This window comes from Thamnophis elegans, chromosome 16 (genome assembly GCF_009769535.1).
Source record: "Thamnophis elegans isolate rThaEle1 chromosome 16, rThaEle1.pri, whole genome shotgun sequence".
Lineage (NCBI taxonomy): Eukaryota > Metazoa > Chordata > Lepidosauria > Squamata > Colubridae > Thamnophis > Thamnophis elegans.
In genome coordinates this window covers 16564832-16589924 of record NC_045556.1, presented here as the reverse complement: position 1 = coordinate 16589924, position 25093 = coordinate 16564832, and the positions used below count along the sequence as shown (strand labels likewise).

Sequence of the window (25093 nt, the reverse complement as noted above, 5' to 3'; positions counted from 1 at the left end):
CTTACTGCACCTGTGTATGGTTTGTCCATTGCACAGTGGCAGATAGGACAGAGGCTCAACGTCATTGCCCAGAGGATCATGGGTTGCCCTCTCCCCTCTTTGGAAGAGCTTTATACCTCCCGCTGCCTTAAGAAAGTTCAAAACATCCTTAAAGATCCATCTCATCCTGGGCAGCCTTTTTTTTTTTTGAACTATTACCATCTGGCAGACGGTACAGGATAATAAGAACAAGGACAAATAGGCTGAAAAACAGCTTCTATCCCAGGGCAGTAACTATATTAAATTCTACTGTATACAATAATCTATTGTATTACTGCAATAGCAAGGGTTTTCAATTCCATTGTATAGAATGTGCAGGATGTGTTTTTGTGTTTTAATTTTTATGCATAATGTACATTGAAGATGGCATTTAATTTTGCTGTACAAGGTGAAATGACAGTAAAGTACTACTGCTATTATTAAGCTGTTTTGCCTAGTTAATATATGAAATGAATTTATATTAGTTAATACTTATTAAGGAATAGGGATGTAGGGTTAAAGCAGAGGTGGGTTGCTCCTGGTTCGGCACGGATCGGGCAAACCAGTAGTGGTGGCGGTGGGAGGCTCCGCCCACCCACCTGCCCGCATGCGCAGAAGCATCCCCGCACAAGCACAAGCAAACTGGTAGCCCCAGGATTTGCAATCCACCTCTGGGTTAACGCAACACGCTAAGTCATGCTGTAGCGTGTTTGGCTGTGTCGAAAGTACGTTTCCAGATGTGATTCCTTCAGGAAAACATAGTTAAGCACACCAAGGCTTGGCTTAGAGTGTAAGCTCTTTCCAAGCAGTAAAGCTGTATTATTCATCTCTTTGTTTTCCACAGGATCAATTGCTACAACTCCTTCTTTGCACAAGCTCCCTTCGGTGGTTTTAAAATGTCAGGAAACGGCAGAGAATTGTAAGTCTGGCTTTTGTTTTTGAAGAAAATTAAGCTGGAGAGTGGCAGGAGGCTTTGCCTGGGGAGGGTGAAAACGGCCTCTCTCCCACCCCGCAGGCCCTCTGGAGGCTGGAAATGGCCTGTTTTCCAACTTCTGGGTTGCCCGTAGGGGTTTTTTTCTTCCTCTCAAGGCAAACCGGAGAGTCCATTCTCGAACTTCAGTTTTGCACGTTGGGTTGTTTTTCACCCTCCAGAGGCTTCCCTGAAAACGGCCCAAACTGAAGGCTGAAATCAGCTGGCCAGCGCACGCATGCTTGCTGGAGCTGACAGGGCAATGCCTCCTGTGCCCCAGTGGTGGGTTTCAAAAATTGTTCGAACCTACTCTGTGGGTGTGGCCTCCTTTGTGGGAGTGGCTTGCCGCCCATGTGACCGGATGGGAGTGGCTTGCCGCCCATGTGACCAGATATGAAGATGCCGACGACACTTGTCAGAACCACCTTAAATTACCTCACACACAGCACTGGCACGCATAAGAATATGATGTAAACTTGTTTTTTAAAAGGCATCTTTGGTTTGTGTTAAAACAACTTCAACACACGCAATGTTCTGATTGCACCACAAACGCAGTAGTCATCCTTACCTTTCACAGAGCCACTGAGTTTTATAAATATGAGCATGATAGTGTAGAATAATCATATCCAAGGACCAGTGGTGGGTTTCAAAAAATTTTGGAACCTCTTCTGTAGGTGTGGCCTGCTTTCCGGGTCCACTGGTGGAACCTCTTCTAACCGGTTCGGTAGATTTGACGAACAGGTTCTACCGAATAGGTGCGAACTGGTAGGAACCCACCTCTGCTCTGGACCTTGCAATTTGGATGAGCTGTTCATATGCCGATCTTCCCCCAAAAAGCAAATTATTTCTCATTAACCTGTACTTAGGTCCTAAGCCTTTGATCCTTAGGGTGGTATTTTTATTTGCATCCCGTCCTTCATTTCACCAAAGTAATATACAGAAAAATGATAAGTTCCTAAAGATACTGTTTGAAAGCCAGTTTGGTTAAGGCACCTGGCTAGGAACTGGACCATGAAATCAACTGGGGGACCTTGAGCCAGTCCTTTTTTCTCAGCCCTAGGAAAGAGACAATGGCAAGCCACTTCTCAAATTTGCCAAGAAAACTAAAGGGGTTCTCTAGACAGGAGATGGGCTTCAACAAAAGTCCAAGACTGATTTGAAGTGTGGGTGGGTATACAGCTGGCTGGGTAAGTAGGTGAATGAGTGGATGGAGACAGACGACAGATAGACAGGAAGACAAACAGAGAATGGAGGATAGAATGGATCCTAAAGGAGACCATAACTTGCTGCTGACTGCCTGAAATGTTATTTTTATTTATTTTATTTTATTTAGTTTGTCAAACACGTACAAGATAACAGGTATAAGTATAAACATGGGCATGAGGGAAGGAAATGAGTACAAATAAATGGGGACAGTAGGACAGGGACAGAAGGCCCGCTGGTGCTCTTTTGCACACCCACTTTAGGGACCTCTGAGGAATGGGGTGAGGCCCACAGTAGACAGTTTAAGGTTGAAGCTGTGGGGATTTGAGGATGTAACAATGGAGTCAGGTAGAGCATTCCAGGCGTTGACCACTCTGTTGCTGAAGTCGTATTTTCTGCAAGCGAGTTTGGAGCAGTTTACTTTGAGTTTGTACCTATTGTTTGCCTGTGTATTATTGTGGTTGAAGCTGAAGTAGTCTTTGACAAGTAGGATGTTGTAGCAGACAATTTTGTGTACTATGCTTAGGTCAGACCGTAGGCCTCGTAGTTCCAGGTTGCCCAAGGCCAAAATTTGGAGCCTGGTGGCATAAGGGATTCTATTGCGAGCAGACGAGTGGAGTGCTCTTCTCGTGAAATTCATATTCTCTCTCTCTCTCTCTCTCTCTCTCTCTCTCTCTCTCTCTCTCTCTCTCTCTCTCTCTCTCCTCTCTCTCTCTCTCTCTCTCTCTCTCTCTCTCTCTCCCCCTCCCTCTTTCCTTCCCTCTCTTACACACACACACAAAATATTATTTACAGTAATAAAGGCAGGAAATAAACATATTACCATATTATTCACCGTAATACATGTTCTCCAAATAACTAATAAACAGAAAAAGCTCTTCCTTGTCACCATATAAGGTACCAGTAATACTTAAGAGAAAAAGGTTGTTAAAGCAATTGCCCTAATTGGACCTTTTCAGATCTGTGAATTGGGATTGTTGAATTTCCTTGTGAGCCATAACCATTGCCAAGAATTCTGGGAGTTGACAACCCCACATCTGGGGAACATCAGGAGAAAACCAAGGAGAAAGAAGTTAATTTAGAGAGGCCCATGTTCACACAGGTGGACTCCAAGGCATGTGTGAATTTTAAAGATAATCATATTTGGAGCCCGATGCACAACCCAAGTTTTTTGAAGAATGATTTCCTACGTCCTACAAACTTAAATATCATTCAAATGTTCAAAAATTGCTCTTGGCCCAAAGGAGTCTTCCAGGGAATGCTGCTGAAAGTGTGCATTAGTGTGTAAGCCTACATGTAACTTATGTATATGCATCTCAATGTCAGAGAATAGACCTTTGTGACTCCATTTTGTTTTTGTTATGGGACAAAAAGTCAGATATATAGATAGATTTTGAGGAACGCCACCATTATTTGACCCTCAGGTGCTCTGAAAACAAAAGGAGTTGAAGTATGACACCAAGACAGTTTATTTTCCTCTTTGGTTCTGAAGGATTGTCATCCAAAACCCATCTGCTTTTTCATGCCATTTCTGGAAAGGTTACCATCTTATAATCATGGGTGGCATTTTAAGCTTATTGTTAGGCCTGGAAGCCATCTTTTGCATTGGGCCTTCCGGCCTGCTACATTTATTGCTGTGGGAAAATGGGAGGGGCGATTATATGGAGTATGGGATATAGATAGATAGATAGATAGATAGATAGATAGATAGATAGATAAATAGATGATAGATAGATAGAAAGATAGATAGATAGATAGATAGATAGATAGATAGATAGATAGATAGATAGATGATAGATAGATAGATAGATAGATGGATGATAGATAGATGGATGATAGATAGATAGATAGATAGATAGATAGATAGATAGATAGATAGATAGATAGATAGATAGATATTTCAAAATAACATTCCTTTCTCAGAGAGTCAAGGACATCTTGCTCTGCACATAGAGTGGCATGACTGGGAGGCATCTCTAGTTGGGACGGTGCCTGATTGGACCATGTAATGGATATGTGATTGCAGAAAAAATGATTTCAGCAATAGAGTAGTAAATGCGTGGAACACGCTACCTAATCCTGTTGTTACTTCCTGTAACACCTCCCACCCCGCCCCGTACCTTTTACCTTATGCATTTCTTAAAGGTCCCTAAGGGAGCATGCATAAGCGCACCAGCGTGCCTACCATCCCTGTCCTACTGTCCCATTTATATGTACTCTTTTTATGTGCTTATGGCTATGTTTGGTTTATTTATATCCATTTATTTGCGTCATTTTTTTCATGTGTTTTCATGCATTTCCTTGTTCTTGCTGACAAAGAAACAAATAAATAAATGTGGGTGTTGGGCAGGGACTTGAGCTTTCACTCGGGTGGGGAAAAGATGGAAACTTTCAGATTTGGGTTTCCCCAGATGTTCCAATATGACACCTGTAATAAAATGGAACTTTGAGGAACTTCAAGCCATGGAGTCTTCTTTCGTTGGAACCCTTGAACCCTTATCTTTAGTAAATTACGGTTGTGGGGAGAAAATATAGAGTGACTTTTTGGCATGCTTGAAGTTCTTGTATCTTAAAACTCAATTTTTTTGTTCATCTACAGAGGAGAATATGCTCTCTCAGAATACACCGAAGTGAAGACGGTCACCATTAAACTGTCCCAGAAGACCTGTTGAGCTATGGATGCACGGAGGCTAAAAGTTCTGACACTCTGAATGTTGACACATAACACGGATGGAGGGGCACCTGCCAGAATTGAAAAGGGGGAAATTGGAAATTTCCCTTCCTTTAAAGAAAGGAAACCAAACGATCTCCCCCCACCCCACCAAGATGGTTTTGTTGATCTGCTCCTTCGCATTCAAAATTAATTAACTGGGTTTTTTTTCAAAACAGATTTGGTTCAATCAGCTGCAAGATCTTTCCAGCAGTCTGGTGATCTTCCAGAGGAGTTAGGACTTGATTTCCCATAGATCCTAGTCCTTTGGTGGTTGTGCTAGGAACTCTGGGAACTGAGGCCCAGAACATCTGGAAGAATCAGACGAAGAATGAAAGACCATCGTGAAAGTATTTTCAGGTAGCCAAACTCCAGTCCATCCAAAGAGATACTGAGGTTAGGGAACGGATTTGCAAATGGAGTCCTGAAGCCGTTCAACATTTTTTATATTTTTTCACTTAGGACTGTTTTCCAAATTTCTCAGAAAATACTTTCATCGAGAGTGTTGAAGGCTAGATGAAGGCAGTTTCTCCTTGCAATTCCCCCCCCCTTGTCTCTTAGTCTTTGTTCACATGAATTAGGGTTGCATTTTTTGTAATTTAGCTATTCATCTCTGTTTTGAGGGGTTTCAGGCAAATATTTCACTATTGGCAAATAGTAATACAAATGAGGAAGGATTCTAGATGCTCTTGTGAGTTTCTTGTCCATTAACTTTCCCCAAGTACTTGCACAGACATATGTTTTTTTTTCCCTTCTGGATGTTGTACAAAAGCATTATAAGACAGCTACAGTAATTGCCTCTCTTGTATGCATTTAATGATCACTGTCTACAGTGCAATCTGGAATCATTGGTTTATTTTTCTAGAGACTCTTTTTGAAATAAATATACTCCTCGTTGTGATTTCAAGCTTTTTCAATGTCTTGTAATTATTGACGGTAACCGTATTTTATTATGGTTTTGTACACACTGAATTTTTCTTTTCTTTTCTTTTTTTCACTTTGGAAATTAAAATCTTAGGCACTATTGTAAAGTACAACCTTGTAGAGTCTTTATATTATTTCATTGCATGTTAGTGCTGTCTTTTGGTATGAAGTATCATTAAATGTTTTAAATATAAATAAATATATAAATATATCTATATATTTATAAATTAGAATGCAATTAATCTAATGTATTTTTATTGCTGATTGTACATGGAAATAATTTGCTTATTTTAAAAGTTATCTCTTGTAATAGTAGCACTACAGTTAATAAAATATAATTTTTACAATCCGACTTGCTCGTACCTGAGTGGAGATTCCATATACTGCAAAATAGTTTTTTTTTTAAAAAAAAAAAAGAATATTTAAACAATAATAAAGAAAAGAATAGAAACTAAACTCAGACAGGACCAGAACAAGAAAAAAATAGAAAGTCTTGAAAGAAAGAAAAGAAAGAAAGAAAGAAAGAGAAAGAAAGAAAGAAAAAGCCGAAGGGAGAAGGAAGGAAGGGAAGGGAAGAAAGGAAAGGAGACAAAAGGGGGAAAAAAGGAATAGAAGGCTTCAGGAAAGCCTCCAGAGCCTAGAGAGGGCGAAAAACAGGCCCAACGGCCCAACCAAAAGTTCAGGTGGCCGGGGGTGGGTGGGGAGGGGAGGCCGTTTTTGACCTCCCCAGACTTCAGTAAAGCCTCCAGAGCCTGGGGAGGGTGAAAACCCAAGTGTGTAGGGGTCGCTTGCGCATGTGCAGGTGGGCGGTTGCTCGCACAGGTGGGGGGATATCACATGCATGCACACAGTTTTGGCACAACTTTAGAAAAACGTTAATATCACTGCTATAGGATCTCCAGTTTGAGCCAGGAGTTGGACTAGAAGACCTCCAAGGTCCCTTCCAGCTCTGTTCTCAATTGAAAAAGATGAGTGATATGGAGACTAGGAGCTTCAGCATGAACATAGAAGGTGTGAAGCAGTCTCTTTTTGTGCCATATCCATCATCGGACGTTGGCGATCCTATTTTTATCAACAGCCGCACGAATAAGCGCTATTGAGTTTTGTCCAAACCAGGCCCTTAGATTTTGAAGCCATGATGTTCTTCAGAGTTGCTCTTCTCCAGTTCTACATGCTGTTTCTCCAGCACCCTCCTTCCAATTTGGGTGGGTCAGTGCTCTACTATGATCTCATAACAGTTGCTTATTTAGAGCATAATTGAGACACGGTGATAGATTTGGGAGATGCATTTGAATTCTTTCAAAGCAGTGCATGGAGATTGATTGCCTTCAAATATCCAGCATCTGGTTTGCAAAGACGTATTGCCTCTAGATACCTTGTTTTGCCTTAGGTCTCCTAACTAGTAGTAGAACCATCCTCCTCCTCGGTTTGTCTAATCCAACTCAAGGACTTCCAGATATATTGGGATGGCTTCTTCTTGGGCCATATCCGTCAACGGACGTTGGTGATCATGTTTGCCATCCTATTTTTATCAACAGCCGCATGAAAAAGTGCTATTGAGTTTTGTCCAAGCCAGTCCCTTAGATTTTGAAGCCATGATATTCTTCTTCTGCCTGTTCTTCTTCATTTGCCTTCAAACTTTCCTTGAAAGATTAAGTGAAATATGCCGTATTTTTCCAAGTATCGCATCACATGTCCAAAATAGTCTTAACTTCCACTTTTTTATGGTTCTGATGATTTCCCTTGGCTTTCCCAGGTGGCTTGGAGAAAGGTGTGGGGCAATGATCCCTTGTATGTCTTAAGAATCAGAACTTGACATTGTTAAGCAGTTGCCAAGTTGATGATCACTCAAGGACATTTCCAAAGCTCCAGGCTACATTCTCCTGGGGCAACCATCCACAGCAGCCAGCATCTGTTAGCTGTCAAGAGCAGCAATGTGGTGAATGACTTAATGCTGGAAGAAGTAGCTGCAGTGGTGCATTTGATTTGCTCGTCACTCATAATGACGCCTGCATTTAGTTGTAGCACTCTGGATTCTCACTTCTGTTGCTTTGATGGCAAGCAAGGCATTGCAAATAAGAACATGATTGATTCGCGTTGAAAGGTTTTTAATGGATTTACATTGACACAACATAGCTATGCTTCTCTTGCCAGGAATTAAATTTATTTTTTTTGTACAGTGTCCTGATTTGAGATCTGCAAATTTTCTGGAAATTATATTTACAAATTGCTCTACTTGCAGAGTAGTAATACTATCCCAGTTTTGAAAAGCTGTTTACAACTTTCATTAGTGCTTCTTTAACTTGTTTAACACACACACACATCTATCTATCTATCTATCTATCTATCTATCTATCTATCTATCTATCTATCTATCTATCATCTATCATCTATCTATCATCTATCTATCTATCTATCTATCTATCTATCTATCTATCTATTATCTATCATCTATCGTCTATCTATCTTTATTTCTCTCTCTCTCATCTCTCATTAATCTATTTTATCTATCATCTCTCTCATCTCTATCTTGCTCTCTAATCTGTCTAATTATCTATCTATCATCTATCTTTATCTCTGTCATCTCTCTCTCTAATCTATATCTATCATCTATCTTCCTGTCTTTCTGTCATCTATCATCTCTCTCTCTCTAATCTATTTATCTATCATCTAACTTTCTCTCTGTCTCTCACCTCTCACCCTCTCTCCTCCTCTCACTCTCCCCACCCCCACTCTGCTTTCCTGTCTGATCATATATTCTTTATGAAACCTGCTTGACCTAGTAGAATGGTAGCTGTGCCAGGGAAATAGGGAAAGGAATTCTCCCCTGGTTGGGGAAACTGGACACATGCCAAATTCTTGCAGGCTTCTTAAATTTTAGAGGAGTGATTTTTTTTTTTACCCTATGAGTAATCATGCAGCAATCCTATTTTCTCTATAAGATCTCCAGCTGCGCAGAGGAGCAAACAAACAAACAAACAAACAAACAAACAAACAAACAAACAAACAAAAGCACTCGGGGGATGGAGAAGTTGAACGTTGCAAGAAGGATTCCTTCGCAAAACCAAGAAACCCGAAGGCAGGTAGGGGGCCGATGCTAAGAAATAACAGAAGAACGGAGTTGGAAGGGTCCTTAGAGGTCGCCTAGTCCACCCCCTTGCAGGAAAGTCGGAAGCGATGCCGGGGGGGGGGGGGGGCAGCGAACGGGATGGAGAAAAGGATGGGACGGGGAGGGCGCTTGGTGGAAAACCTGCCTGACGCGCGCGCTCAGGCTCCTCTCCCCAATCCAGCTGGGTTGCTCCGCCCGCGCTCGCCTTCTGCAGAACTTCCACAGCTGCGCCCGCCCGCCCTCGCCTTGCGCCGCCCTAGAAGCCGGAGGCGGCACTCAGACTCGCCTTGCCGAGCCGGAAGACCCCACCCCCGGCCGGGCAATCGAGGAAGTGGCGGGGCTGCTCAAGCAGGCAAGCCGAACGCTTCCTCCTCCTCCTCTCCTCCTCCTCCTCCGGCTTGGCTCCGTTTCCCCCAGCGGCGCAGGCAAGGACGGGCATCGCCACCGGTGGGCGTCCCGGGCAGTTGGCCTTTCTGCGCACCCCCTCCCCGCTTTCTTCCTCTTTCCAAGTCCCGAGACGTGGAAAGCGCACGCCGAGGTGCCCCGCGAGTCTTGCCCAGATGGAGGGCGCGGGGAGCGAGGCCCCGGTAAGTGTGCGCAGGCTGGAAGCCTCGTGGCGCGAAGGATTGCGCTCGTTGGAGGCATCTCTCTAGGGACCGCTGGAGGAAAACGAGCGCAGTCCCGAAGACCAAGAGGAAGGCAGGGCAGGGGAATTGAACGGGGCGCGTGGGGACCCTCCAAATTCCCAAGACTCCAGCTGGCATCCTGTGCAGCTGGGCGAGGCTGACTTGCCCGTTGCCCAAAGTTGCAGCCAGCCTCGGCTTCTGGGTGCTGTCCAACATGCGCTGCTTTGGGGGCAAAGGCAGGCTTAGCGTGAGCCCCGATCCAGACGAACTCCCTGCAGCTTTCTGGATCTGCTGCTGTCGCTTGCTCTTATTGGGGATCTTCCTCGTTTCAAGATGCTGAGTACCCCAAGACAAGGGAAGTCAGCTCAGCCCTCTCTGCCTTCCTTTTAGGGGGTTGGGACGTCGCTTTCTCTTCCTCTCCGCTTCGCTTCCTCTACCCATTCAGCAGCTGCACAGAGCTGCAAAATCCCCATTCCCTCCCCTCTCCAGGGGAAGGATATTGGAAAATCTCCATTCCCTCCCCACTCCAGGGGAAGGATACTGCAAAATCTCCATTCCCATTCCACTCCTGGAGGAAGGATACTGCAAAATCCCCATTTCCTCCCCATTCCAGAGGAAGGATACTGCAAAATCCCCATTCCCTCCCCACTCCAGGGGAAGGATACTGCAAAATCTCCATTCCCTCCCCACTCCAGGGGAAGGATACTGCAAAATCTCCATTCCCATTCCACTCCAGGGGAAGGATACTGCAAAATCCCCATTTCCTCCCCACTCCAGAGGAAGGATACTGCAAAATCCCCATTCCCTCCCCACTCCAGGGGAAGGATACTGCAAAATCCCCATTTCCTCCCCATTCCAGAGGAAGGATACTGCAAAATCCCCATTCCCTCCCCACTCCAGGGGAAGGATACTGCAAAATCTCCATTCCCTCCCCACTCCAGGGGAAGGATATTGGAAAATCTCCATTCCCTCCCCACTCCAGGGGAAGGATACTGCAAAATCTCCATTCCCATTCCACTCCTGGAGGAAGGATACTGCAAAATCCCCATTTCCTCCCCATTCCAGAGGAAGGATACTGCAAAATCCCCATTCCCTCCCCAGTCCAGGGGAAGGATACTGCAAAATCTCCATTCCCTCCCCACTCCAGGGGAAGGATACTGCAAAATCTCCATTCCCATTCCACTCCAGGGGAAGGATACTGCAAAATCCCCATTTCCTCCCCACTCCAGAGGAAGGATACTGCAAAATCCCCATTCCCTCCCCACTCCAGGGGAAGGATACTGCAAAATCTCCATTCCCTCCCCACTCCAGGGGAAGGATACTGCAAAATCTCCATTCCTCCCCACTCCAGGGGAAGGATACTGCAAAATCTCCATTCCCTCCCCACTCCAGGGGAAGGATACTGCAAAATCCCCATTTCCTCCCCACTCCAGAGGAAGGATACTGCAAAATCCCCATTCCCTCCCCACTCCAGGGGAAGGATACTGCAAAATCTCCATTCCCTCCCCACTCCAGGGGAAGGATACTGCAAAATCTCCATTCCTCCCCACTCCAGGGGAAGGATACTGCAAAATCTCCATTCCCTCCCCACTCCAGGGGAAGGATACTGCAAAATCTCCATTCCCTCCCCACTCCAGGGGAAGGATACTGCAAAATCCACATTCCCTCCCCACTCCAGAGGAAGGATACTGCAAAATCTCCATTCCCTCCCCACTCCAGGGGAAGGATACTGCAAAATCCCCATTCCCTCCCCACTCCAGAGGAAGGATAGTGCAAAATCTCCATTCCTCCCCACTCCAAGGGAAGGATACTGCAAAATCCCTATTTCCTCCCCACTCCAGGGGAAGGATACTGCAAAATCTCCATTCCCTTCCCACTCCAGGGAAGGATACTCCAAAATCTCCATTCCCTCCCCACTCCAGGGGAAGGATACTGCAAAATCTCCATTCCCTCCCCACTCCAGGGGAAGAATACTGCAAAATCCACATTCCCTCCCCACTTTGGGGCCAGCCAGAGGTGGCATTGCTGGTTCTCCAAACTATTCAAAATTTCCACTACCGGTTCTCCAGAACCTGCTGGATTTCACCTCTGCTTGTGGGTCATATAGTCCAACCTCTGCCGCCCAAACACCATTTCTGATTAGGTTAGAACCCTTTGCCTAAAAACGTCTCTCCAACATGCTGACTTGACAGCCTCTCTTGCAATTGGAAAGTTCCATTGGGCGAAATCGGACCTGTTGGGAAACCCAGCTTGTGGGAAAGCGAACCTATTCTGTTTTTATCTTGCGATGTCGGGCGGGCTGCCTCTTGATGGTATATCCACGCTTGTAAACTAGAGCAGACACTGACGCTTCCTGTCCATTTCCTAGCTAAGAAAACCCTTTTGGATTTGCAGAATTGCATTCTGAATGGCCCTTAAAGGGACAGGGCGGAAAGAGAAGGTTAACAGTTCTTTGGGAAGTCTTTGAAAATGGTAGAATATCTTCGGGAAAGTTTTTTTGAGCCTAGGATGAACACAGAACAGATTTGTAACTATAAAATATATTTCAAGTTCCTTCTTGACATGCTATATTTCTTTGTGCAAGGAGCTGCTTCAGGGATAAGTAGCTGCATATATTCAAAAATAGCACAATCCAGGAAGTTGTATTTTTGCATGTTCAAAAATATGTTTTTATGTTTATTCTGATTTAAATATTTCCATTACGTATTTCCATTGTAAGACAAATAATTGTTATTCCTCCTCTTTGCAAGATTTTGCTTTTAAGATCATGCCTGCCTTTTTAAAGTATCGTTATTAGCTAGCCTACCGTTGTGCATTGCAGAATAGACTCAGAACAAATGAAGCAGAATAGCACAGTTGGAAGGGACCTTGGAGGTCTTCCAGTCCAACCCACTACTCGAGCAGGAGACCCCAAACCATTCCAGAAAAATGACTGTCCAATCTCTCCCAGTGATGGAGCACCCACAACCTCTGAAGGGAAGCTGTCCCACAGATTAATTGTTCTGTCAGGAAATGTCTCCTTTAGTTCCGTGTTGCTTCTCTCTTTGATTAGTTTCCATCCCTTGTTTCCTTGTCAGTTCCTGTAAACTGCAATTCCTGCAAATTTGAGTTGCTGGAAAATATGACTTCTGACTTTCTTCAAGGCAGATTATTTTGAAGATCAAAGAACTCTCCCAAGAAATCCTGGCTGAATTCTATAAAATAGTTTTCTAGAAGAAGAAAAGAAGAAGAAAAGAAGAAGAAGAAGAGGAGAGGAGGAGGAGGAGGAAGAAGAAGAAGAAGAAGAAGAAGAAGAAGGAAGGAGGAGGAGGAAGAAGAAGAAGAAGAAGAAGAAGAAGAAGAAGAAGAAGGAGAAGAAGAAGGAAGAAGAAGGAGGAGGAGGAGGAGGAGGAGGAGGAGGAGACTTACTCTGATATAAACCTATCCAGTGCTTTCACTCTGATGACAAAAGGGTGTTTTGGGCACAGTAATATACTTTGTCTTCCCGTGAGATGGTAAACTGATTTCTCAGCCAATCCCTTTAAGGCAAAATTTAGGTTATGACTGGAAAGAAGAAGCAGACCAATCAGAAAGAAGAGGGAAGATCCCAGCATTGGCATATTTGGAGGAAGTAAGTTTTTAGAAGTACGTTTTTTTAAAGAAAAAAATGCAAAAAGAGCAAGAAGTAAAAGCAAAACAATTTAACTCAAAACAATCCAGTTGAGTTTGTACAGCGTATCGGCTGAAAAACCAAGACCTGATTGAACTTAAAAAACAGTCCAATAGTAAAAGAAAGACAGTGTTTGGTCTTCTAACTTACTAGTCAAGCTGGAAACAAATTCTATCTAGCTGTTGTCAAAGAATCAAGGTTTTTTTTTTCTCTTCCAGAAGAGTTGAACCAAAGATCTCTTTCATAACACAAAATACAGTTTATTTACTTTTGTCCTCTTGTAACTTTGCCTTGATGTCTGATCACGTTAAGTGGCACCCCTTATCAGCTCTAAGGGGTGCAATGGCTCAGTGGTTAAAGATGCTGAGCTTGTCAGCTGGAGAGCTGACAGTCCGGGTTTGAGACCCTAGCGGCACACAATGGGATGAGCTCCCATTCTTTGCCTCAGTTCCTGCCCACCTAGCAGTTCGAAAGCATGCAAATGCGTGTAGGTAAATAAATAACACTTCGGTGGGAAGGTAACAAGGTTCTGTGCCCCTTTGGTATATAGCCATGCTGGCCACATGACCATGGAAGGATTTTGGGACAACACTGGCTCCCCTCGGCCAAGAAATGGAGATGAACACCATGCCCAAGAATTGGGGAACTGACAAGGAACTGATGAACAAAACCTTTACCTTCATCTTATCAAAGCTACAGTTGGACTGAAGGATTGAATATTTGCTTGCAAATTCTGTCTCCCACTTCTAAGCTGTGCCGCCTGTTGACTGACCCATTTGTGAGTCACAGATATTAAAGTTATAGTTCAACTCATGACTGAATGTATAGATGAGATTATATATTTTATAATAATTATATAATTATTATATTAATAATTATAATTACAGGTATATATTTTATCAAGGGCAGTACATTTGTGGAGTGACTGCTTTTTCAAACTTGGTTTGTTGAGATGATAATTCAACCTTTTGTGACTTTGACAAACAGAACTTGGGGCAGGTAAAAATTATTGTAATCTGGGAAATATATGTTTGTGTGTGTGTGTGTGTGTGTGTGTGTGATTTGTGCTGATAAATAAATCAGCACAAATGCAACACAAATGTAACAAAGGCAACAGTAAAAATAATGGCTTTCTGTCTGGATGGTTTCTTGGGATGAGCCGATAGACAGTATGCTTCCTCCCATATTTGGGCATACCAGGGGTTGTGACACAACACACAAACACAGAAACACACACACACACACACATAAACTTGGATGTAATTTCACCTGTAAGTTGCAGTCACCAAGTTTATTACTATATAAAAATTCAGAAAAACAGCATATAAAATGTGCATCAAAATATAAGATACCAGAGTAGTGAATTATTTCAAAAACATAAGAGTCTGAGTTGATAAATAAAATTACGAATAGAATTAAATTATGTATTAGTCACTAGAATGACTAAATCTCTGATCGCCGATCCCTGGATTGTTTAGCCATTGCACAGCACTACCCTTGAGATGATATATGCCATGAAGAGATCCAGGGAATAATTTGAGGGCACCAAATTTATCAGATTGAATCATGCTGATCAAGCTAATCCAAGTTTGTTTTTGACAGCGAATTATTCAATATCCAGAATGGCTGACTTTGCCAAACCCAGAACCAAAATTCTGGTTCACCATGAGGTGTGAATCTAGGCTTCACGCGGTTTTCTCTCTGTCTTTGGCCTTTATTTGCAAAAAGCTGATGATGAAACAGGCTTACTCAATACCTCTGTTGTATGGATTAAGAGTAACAACTCAATTGTATATAAACAGACGAATCTGTTACATTTATTTTTCATTGTTGTAATACAGGTAGTCCCTGACTTATAAACACAATTGAGCCCCAAACTTCAGTTGTTAAGTGAGACATTTGTTAAGTGAGTTTTGCGACATGTTAATTGTATCATGTGGAAGTTCTGGAGGCCACCAAGTGAAGCCTTGCTGGTCCCCAAAATCCAGGCCTGATGGCCATGGTCCACATATAACAAGGGCAGAAGGATCCATAATGCAAAATGGATAAGAATAGGCTTTCTGTTTTTCCCTCCTTTGAATTGAGGGGAGGGAGCTTAAAAGAAGTTTTCTTTGTATTCTGAACTACTTTGTAGACTAGCAATAGCAATAGCAGTTAGACTTATATACCGCTTCATAGGGCTTTCAGCCCTCTCTAAGCGGTTTACAGAGTCAGCATATTGCCCCCAACAATCCGGGTCCTCATTTTACCCACCTCGGAAGGATGGAAGGCTGAGTCAACCCTGAGCCGGTGAGATTTGAACAGCCAAACTGCAGAACTGCAGTCAGCTGAAGTAGCCTGCAGTGCTGCATTTAACCACTGCGCCACCTCGGCTCTAACCTCACTAAAGGCCTACATGACCACTTTGTGACTGTTATTGTTCTCCAAATGGCAGGAAATTGCCGTCAGCATTGAGCTGCTGTGGTTAGAGGTTCTTTGGGAGTCCCTGAAAAATCATTTGAGAGCCACAGGTCGCTCTCTTTACCCAAAACCAAAAGAAAAAAGAAAAGGAAAAAAAAAGATCTGGATTACCAGACACATCGCCTTGTAGTTTATTTTTTAAAAAAATTATTTAGTTTGTCTAACAGGTACAAGATAACAGGTATAAATATGAACATGGGCATAAACAAGGGAAATGAATAAATGGGAACAGTAGGAGAGGGATGGAAGGCACGCTGGTGGGCTTATGCATGCCCCTTACAGACCTCTTAGGAATGGGATGAGGTCCACACTAGATAGTGTATGGCTAAAGTTATGGGGGGTTTGAGGATGTAACAACAGAGTCAGGTAGTGCACTACAGGCGTTGACCACACTGTTGCTGAAATCCTATTTTCTGCAATCGAGTTTGAAGCGGTTTACCTTGAGTTTGCATTTATTGTTTGCTCGTGTATTTTTGAGGCTGAAGCTGAAGATGTCATTGACAGGTAGGACATTGCAACAGACAATTTTGTGTACTACACTTAGGTCAAACCGTAGGCATTGTAGTTTTAGGTTGTCCAAGTCCAAAATTTCAAGCCTGGTGGCATAGGGGATTCTATTATGAGCAGAGGAGTGGAGTCCTCTTCTCATGAAATACCTCTGGATTTGCTCGGTTGTATTAATGTATTAATGCATGTAGCGGTCCTACGTAGAATAACTTTGAATCCTTTTTAAGGTTATTATTTGATGTGTCTTCCCTGCAGAAGTTCATGGTCTGGCAAAGCTATTTGAAAGGACATGAGCTGCATAACCTTTGAGCCTCCAAACAAGTGCTCTTTTGTTTGATGAAGTGTGCTGGCATTTGCATAACGAAAGGGGAACTGCAGAAGTGGAGCTCTTGAAGGGGTTGGCAAAGATTGGGCATTTTATTGGTTATCTGCAAAATGAGTCTCTCAAGCCACCCTTCAGTGCTGCAGATTCTCCGTCCTTTGCTAAAAGGGCCGATGCTTTTAAGCTTGAAGAGCAGTTTTAGATAAGAGCCAGTCTTTCTTGACCTGAGCTTCAACAGAAATGATCCATGGGGTTGATGTTCTGAACTATTCTTTGTTAAAACTCTACTTTTTAAAATTTCTTATGCAATAGATCAGAATATCGACTCTGCTTTCCCTAAAATAAGACCTCCCTTAAAATATTTAAAAGCATGTGCAGCTGGTCCCTGCCATTTCCTGGGGGAAAGGGGAGGAACATGCCCCACACACTTCACATGCACAGAGGCCGCTCCCGCAAACCGTAGCTACCGCGGCCCTTCTCTTAGTGGCGGCCGTAAAAAGAGCGGCAGGCCCAGCGACATTAGGGCTGGCAAGAATGTGCCAGAAACAGAGACAGAACTTCCGGCCCTCTCTGGATCAGCTGATCCGAGGGCTGCGGGCCAAGGTTAAGGGGCCTCCTGCATCTCAAAAATAAGAAGACCTCCCCGAAAATAAGGCCAAGTACTTATTTCTGGAGGTCAAAATAAAATAAGACCCTGTGTTATTTTGGGGAAAACACAATAGTTTAATTTATCCTATTGTTTCCTTTCTCCAGCATAATTCTTCGCTTTTGATTTTTTTATAGATTCCATGTGATTTCAGGGGCTAAAACACTTCAGGGAAAATATAATATATTTAAATCCCATGTTTCCTTTATTCAAATTCACATATAATGGAAGTAAGCCTAAAATTATATAAGCAGCTAAGAGAGTACAAAATATAGTAATTCAGGAAAACCCATTCATGACAATGTATTAATATTTATACAACACCCTAAAATTTCCACTTAGATTTCCAGGAAAATGGGGCTAAAACACTTTAGAGAAATTGTAATATATTTATTCCGGAAATAAACTACATTTGCGTTTAAAAAAAAACACCTTAATCTTCACTATTACTGTTTTCTGCGGATTTGTTTAATAAAGGAAAATTAATTTGGATTACTCTGTTTTACTCTTCTTTTTTTAAAAGCAGAGCCATTCCCTTCTGAGCTGTGATGTATAATCCGGTGCTTTGAAGATGGATATGCTAGACTGGCTCTGCGGACGATGCTTCATATATTAGATGTGTTGGAGTGCTGATGGTTTAAAACTTTCTGCCAACTGCGAGAGAATGTATTGGTGTGTCGGGAGAGAAGAAACTGCAGAAAATGGCGAGAATCCCAGAGAGGAGCAAGAAGGTAAGCATGAAACCAGAATGCTTCTTTTTTTACTTATCCGTTAGTCCAGGGGTCGGCAACCCACGGCTCTGGAGCCACATGTAATTCTTTCATCCCTCTGCTGCGGCTCCTTGTCGTAGGTCAGCGCCACAATGAATAGGGATTTTGGTTAGGACCGGTAGAGGAAAAAGGAAGCTGTGCTAGGAGGAGACTCTATGGTGTGGGAACCGGACTTTTGGTTGGCAGAGGAAAAAGGACACTGCGCTAGGAGGAGACTCTATGGTGGGGGAAACCGGACTTCTGGGCAGCTCCAGAATTGAATGGGGGCTTCCAGTTGGGACCTTTGTGGCTCTTTGAATGTTTAAGGTTGTCAACCCCTGCGTTAGTCAATGGAGGGTTTGGTCAAGTGGCGTAAATCCTTACATGGACCAGTGTGAACAAGGATGGGGTAGGTGGACATGCAGTTCCCTACCTGTGTCTTTGTCCATCCCTCCATCCTTCTTTCTCCAATCCAAGGGAGATACTTACAGACTGTTGGCAAAACACACTCAGCCAAGTGAGTGTAATAGCTAGCAGCTGCATTCACAACTGACACAAAACTTGATCTGCTGTTAATTGTGTTTGAATTTTGAGGGTGATTATTCTAGCGTGCCAACCCAACTTTTTTGTTGATTCATGGTTGATGGACTGCAGAAACTCAGCTCAAAAACCTCATACATGTGTTGTGGGAATATAGAGGAGCAGGATAAATTCTTCCTTCCCATATTGGTAAAAGGTTTGTGGTTTCCCCCACACACATTCAGGGTCTTTTGTGAGCAAGGTAGTCCTGTCACTAAGGAAAATGAAACAGTTTCCTCAAGTAGCAGATATGGGTATCAGATTAGCCGATCATCACCTTCTTAATTTGCTTAATTTGCTCTGCTACAGATGCAGAGAAGTGTGTCTCTGGGATTTTCTGTGCCACGTGCCTAAGTAACTTGTGATTTTTTGTGTGTTGTGCTTTAGGTAGGAGGACAAATGCCAAATGCTGAAAAATGTCTCAAGTCGATTCTAGCAGGTATCTGTTGATGGAGAGCTGGGGTGACATTTTACCTAGTGAACAGTCTGGAGTTCTCCAGAGTTTCCCAAAGTGAAGCCAAATCTGTCATGTTGTGGGTCGGGATGTGTTATTTTGAAGTGGAGGCAGGAGTCATATTGAGAACAAGATGGAAGGGATAGCAGTTAAAACAGAAAGTGAATATTAATGTAGCAAGAACTTTTTTCTTATAACCCAACTTTCCATTTTTTTTCTTTTAAGATATCTTAAATCTATGGTATAATTGTAACTTGTAGAAAATCAGTGGCACCGTGGATAGCACAAAAGGACTTTAGAAGATGGCTTTTTTGTGATTCTCAGGTCACAGGTCCTGACCCCATGCCTTTAATATACCATCCTTATTATCCCTCATTCCCATCTGGCTTTGAGTGATCTTCATTTCATTTATTGAATTTCTATGCCGCCCAATCCCGAGGGACTCCGGGCGGCTTACAGAAATAAAAAAAATTTAAAAGAATTTTTAAAAACAATGGGACACAACAAAGTTAAAAAAAGGAACACAACAAACACCCAATCGAAAGTGGGGCTGCACCTCAATCAAAGGGTCAACAGCCCCAGGCCTGCCGGAAAAGCCAGGTTTTAATGGCTTTGCGAAAGGCCATGAGAGTGGGCAGGGCCCGGATCTCTGGGGGCAGCTCATTCCATAGGGCCGGAGCGGCAACAGAGAAGGCCCTACTCCTAGGCGTCGCCAGCCAGCATTGTCCCGCTGAAGGCACCCAGAGAAGGTCTATCCTGTGCGATCTTATTGGTCTAAGGGAGGTATGTGGCAGAATATATATTGAATATATATATATATATATATCTTCAATATCTCAGGGAGGTAGTGAGAGATGGATAAAGGAGACATAAGTAGAACTTAAGAATTTGGGTCTGCGATTCTCAGGTCTGGCTTTGCAATACTACAGTGCACTTGATCTCTAATAAACTATACCTTTCTCAACAAATTGAGCCAATGATCATTTCTACTTAGAGGTTTAAATTGTGGCAGATCTGACAACGGGTCTACCTGGAAGGTTGACAACTATGTAGCATGAGTCTTCCCTTCGTTGCATTGTTTATCTAGCATGATTTAGCTAGTGTGTTGTTTTTGTAGCCCGATTCTGTTTCAGAGACCTTAGCCTGTGCTTTAAATTGGAGAATACGAAGCGCTGCCTTTTCAGTCTTATTTCTCCATTCATTTGTTTGATTTAACCAAGGAGAGGAAAGTGTGATCAAAGAGCAGATCTAGTGGTTGGCATGACTCATGTAAAGAGACAAAGTCCTCAAGGAATAGGTGGTGCTTGGATCAACAGCAAGGAGACGGATCCAGGTGTTCTAGTGGACAACCACTTAAGTATGGGCCAACAGTGTGCTGCAATTGCCAAAAAAGCCAACACAGGCCCAGGCTGCATCAACAAAGGAATCGTATCAAGATCACACAAAATGATAGTACCGCTTTATACTGCACTGGTGAGATCGCACTTGAAATAGTGCATCCAATTCTGGCCACCACGATACCAAAAAGATAAATATAAATGTGATACATTTCAATGGTGTCCAGGGGTGGGTTTCAACCGGTTCGCGGCGGTCCCCACAAACCGGTTGGTCGGCGAACCCGGAAGTAAGTAACTTCCGGGAACGGTGAAGGGCCCAGCCGCCCGCCCGCGCTCCTTACCCGGTTTTGACGAGTTCTGCGCTTCCACGCATGCGCAGGACGCATACAGCACCTGCATGATCCTCCAGGAGCAGCTGGAGCATCGCACAGACACTAGTACGCATGCGTGCACTGCGCGCATGCACGAGGATGCCGCCGGACCTGTTCCAACCGAACCGAACCGGTTGGAACGGGGTGAGAAACCCACCCCTGATGGTGTCATCTGTGTTGTGGCTCGGCAGGAGCCTTTGGGAGCTGCTCTCAGACCTTGACAGCGAGGGGCCCTATGAGTCAGGCCTGGAGGAGGCGGAGGGCCTTGGACAGGGTTCTGACTCAGAGCAGGGCTCAGAGAGACTAGTTGGTCCCCAGGTAATGACTGAGCCTTGGATCAGTGAGAGAGGCTGACACAGAAACCTCCAGTTGTTTCGGGATGCACGCAGGAGAAGGGCTGACCGTAAGGAACAATTGAGGACTCACAGGAGATGATAACGAGCAGCTGTTGCTTGTTAGGATCTCCTCCTGTGGATAAAAGACTGATGGTGCCACGCCCTGGTTGCAGAAGTCAACGTTCCGTTTCTGTTCTAGTCAAGGTTGTCCGTTCGTGTGCAACCAGTGAGAAAAGCAGTTGGATAAGTGACTTGATTTATATAATCCTGTTTTGTAGCAGTGTATGAGTTAGGACTTTTGCCAGAGCATTTATCTGTGTTTATTTTGGGCTCGCAGCCAGCAAGAGCCGGGACTGATAAAAATATTCCTTTGAACATTCTGTTTGGCTTTCATTTTTGAACGGACAAAGTGGGGGTCAGAACACATCTGTATCGGAATGGAAGAAGACTTTCCTGCTCCAGGAGGTGGAGGTAAAGGTAAAGGTTGCCCTTGCACATATGTGCTAGTTGTTCCCGACTCAAAGCCAAAGAGTCAGTGCTGTCTGAAGATGTCTCTGTGGTCATATGGCTGGCATGACTAAATGCCAAAGGAGCACAGAATTCTGTTACCTTCCCACCAAAGGTGGTTCCTAATTTTCTACTTGCATTTTTAATGTGCTTTTGAACTGCTAGGTTGGCAGAAGCTGGGACAAGTAACAAGAGCTCACTCCATTATGTGGTGCTAGGGATTTGAACTGCCAAACTGCCAACCTTCCTGATTGACAATCTCAGCATTTTAGTCACTGAGGCACTGCGTCCCTAGGAGATGGAGAGCTCTATGTAAAGGCTCTGTGAAAATGAAGACATTGGATAAATTATGGAAACTTAACGTAGTCCACTATACTGTATTTAGTTGTGTGAAGAGGTTTTTGTCCTTTCGTGAATTTCACAGGAAAATCCAATCATTTCTATAATAACCTTGTGAAGTTGGTTGGTTTCCTCATCTGGATGAGGAAAATGAATGTAGCAAACAAGCTACAATATTGGGTTGTTCAAGAAACCCCCAGGACAGAATTTAATTTGAAACTGGGTAGCAGTACTCGCAGAAATCAATTTTCCTGGTTGTGAAACGCAGGTTTCGTTGTGTGAGAAAGTTTTGAAGTTTTAAGATTAGCAGAAAGTCAATATCTTCTGGTTCGTTATCCATTAACTGAAAAGCCTGTTAAAGCTGGCCTTCCCCCCCTCATCTTACACTTTGTAGTGTTGTACACGCTTTCAAGTGCTCTCAGTTGATGCAAATTCTACTTTGCATCTTATCAAAGAATTGGAAGATGTTCAAGAAAGCTGTTTAATGCTCGCATGTAAGAAAGATGGCAGTCTTTATAAGAAAAGTTTTTGTTAAACTTTTATTTTATTTTTCCTCCTCTATTTGGTAGTTTAACTTGGAGATGAATTTATATTTTACCAGCAAAGCAAAAAAGAGAGACTATTATAGATCTATTTCAAGCTATTTAGCTCTAGTTTTGGTTGCCATAATGTAAAAAAGATCCTGAGACTCTACAAAGAGTGCAGAGAAGAGCAACAAAGAGGATTAGGGGACTGGAGGCTAAAACATAGGAGGAACGGTTGCAGGAACTGGGTATGTCTAGTTTAATGAAAAGAAGGACTAGGGGAGAAATGATAGCAGTCTTCCAATATCTCAGGGGATGCCACAAAGAAGAGGGAGTCAAGCTATTCTCCAAAGCACCTGAGAGCAGGACAAGAAGCAATGGGTGGAAACTAATCAAGGAGAGAAGCAATTTAGAACTGAGGAGAAATTTCCTGACAGTTATAACAATTAATCGGTGGAACAGCTTGCCTCCAGAAGTTGTGAATGCCCCAACACAGGAAGTCTTTAAGAAGATGTTGGATAGCCATTTGTCTGAAGTGGTGTAGAGTTTCCTGCCTAAGCAGGGGGTTGGACTAGAAGACCTCCACAGTTCCTTCCAACTCTATTATTCTATTCTATCCTTATCAAAGAATTGAAAGATATTCAAGAAAGCTGTTTAATGCTCGCATCTTAAAAAGATGGCAGTTTTTTATAAGAAAGGTTTTTGTTAACTTTTATTTCATTTTTCCTCCCCTATTTGGTACTTTAACCTTAGAGTTGAATTTATATTTTACTGACAAAAAATAAAGGGAGACTATTATAGATCTATTTCAAGCTATTTAGCTCTCGTCAGCTAGCCATACCCTTCTGGGATTTGAACTTGGGCTACTTGTATATTAGGTAGATGTACTAACCTCTAAGCCACAGGCTCTCCTCGCTTTGTTGGCTTTGAAGATAAATAAAAAAATTATTTAACATTGGAGATAAATAAAAAAAAATTACTATTAAGAAATCACTCTAAAATTGGTTGTCAAGGTGGCTCAGTGGCTAAGACGCTGAGCTTGTTGATCAGAATTGTCAGCAGTTCAGTGGTTCGAATCCCTAGCGTCGCGTAACGGAGTGAGTTCCCGTTACTTTTCCCAGCTTCTGCCAACCTAGCAGCTTGAAAGCAGGTAAAAATGCAGGTAGAAAAATAGGGGCCACCTTTGGTGGGAAGGTAACAGCGTTCCTTGGGCCTTTGGCGTTGAGTCATGCCAGCCACATGACTACGGAGATGTCTTCAGCGCTGGCTCTTCAGCTTTGAAACAGAGATGAGCAACTCCCGGAGTCCTTCGGGAGTGGGCGGTATGCAAAACTAATGAACAAACTAATAAACAAACAAACTGCCCCCTAGAGTCAGGAACGACTAGGACGCATGTGCGGGGAAACCTTTACCTTATTAACCTCTAAGCCACGGGCTCTCTTCGCTTTGTCAGCTTTGGAGATAAATAAAGAATGTATTTAACATTGGAGATAAATAAATAAAAATACTATTAAGAAATCACTCTAAAACGGGTTGTCCTGCTTGTATCTAACACTGCTGGGGTTCGCATATCACTCCTAAGGGATGTTATATGGGCTTGTTACCACCAAAGGGAAAACCCCCTCTCTCCTTCAGACAAAGGAGGGTCCTTTTGAGTGTCAGGATGCTAAGACAGCTCAGGGGAGACACGCATGTAGGCTTTGTCAAATTAATAATCCTGACGTTTTCCGAGCTTCCGTTTGAAAGAGCAGATTGTGTGGGTTCCAAATGGAACTAACACTCTGTTTGCTGTGAGAGATTTGGAGATATCCTCACAAGCGGACAACATGAAGGTGAGTTCTAGGCATGCAGTAATAATTGGATGTGAATTCTGTCCAGAGCTGTCTAACCTCAAAATGCAGCACTCCTCATTTACACCTTGCAGGAAATGTCAGAATTGTTATTTAAGCCAATTCCCCCCCCCCCCCCTGTAATAAAGTTGTCAGATTATGCTTTACGTTGTGTTAGGCATCTTCAGGGATAAAATTCCTTGTATGAGGAATAAAAGGATACAAGGTTTAAAAGCTATGGAAGCTTAACATCATTTTCAGAGATTGAGCTGTTTGCTTTTCTTCCCCCAATGCTACAGTCCTCTCTAGTGAGACGAGCGGCTGTATAAATTTGATAAGTAAATCAGTAAATAAAGTTGTTGCTTGGCTGCTAGATGCATAAAGGTTTTGTGCTACTTGATTTTTGTTTTCCATTTTTTAATTAGTTGTATTAAAAGCCCTTAATGGTGGAAGTATACAGAAGATTATAGCTATATTAAAAGAGTAGTGGTTTGTTCCAGATGTTGAATTTTATTATAAATTAAAAATACTGTAGATGGATAACACATGGTGATGTATTTCTCATGGACCCTTTGCTGTTACCATGTTTAGTATGGTAGGGGGGGGGTGTGGAGGAGGAGGAGGAAAAGGAGGAGTAAGAAGAGGAGGAGAGGGGGAACTGTGAAGTCTGTGGTGCTCTCTGAGCTTGGTTGTTTTCTTGCAGATGTTTCATTACCAAACTAGGTAGCATCATCAGTGCTAGAAGTGGGGTTTGTATAGAGGAGGAAGTGGAGGAGGAAGTGGAGGAAGAAGAAAAAGAAAAAGGAGAAGGAAGAGGAGGAGAGGGGGAACTGTGAAGTCTGTGGTGCTCTATGAGCTTGGTGGTTTCCTTGCAGACGTTTCATTACCAAACTAGGTAACATCATCACTGCTAGAAAGCAGTGGC

General features: G+C 43.2%; 2 protein-coding genes across 7 annotated transcripts in view; both read left to right on the top strand.

The window, feature by feature from the left end:
- The window catches only part of ALDH1A3 (aldehyde dehydrogenase 1 family member A3), a 60042-nt gene extending 54053 nt beyond the window's left edge, over window positions 1-5989 (top strand). The window contains exons 12-13 of the mRNA XM_032232419.1: window positions 863-937; window positions 4791-5989. Coding sequence (XP_032088310.1) covers window positions 863-937; window positions 4791-4863 — 148 coding nt within the window. The 3' untranslated portion in view covers window positions 4864-5989. The remainder of the gene's footprint in view (window positions 1-862; window positions 938-4790) is intronic.
- A 3225-nt stretch (window positions 5990-9214) lies between these two features.
- The window catches only part of LRRK1 (leucine rich repeat kinase 1), a 93527-nt gene continuing 77648 nt past the window's right edge, over window positions 9215-25093 (top strand). The window contains exons 1-2 of one of the 6 annotated variants that reach the window (XM_032232623.1): window positions 9215-9521; window positions 17671-17875. In XM_032232623.1, coding sequence (XP_032088514.1) covers window positions 17761-17875 — 115 coding nt within the window. In that variant the 5' untranslated portion in view covers window positions 9215-9521; window positions 17671-17760. Of the gene's footprint in view, window positions 9522-12936; window positions 13171-13785; window positions 13988-17667; window positions 17876-25093 lie in introns of those variants that run through there. The other 5 variants (XM_032232624.1, XM_032232628.1, XM_032232626.1 and 2 more) reach the window with 5 other exon arrangements.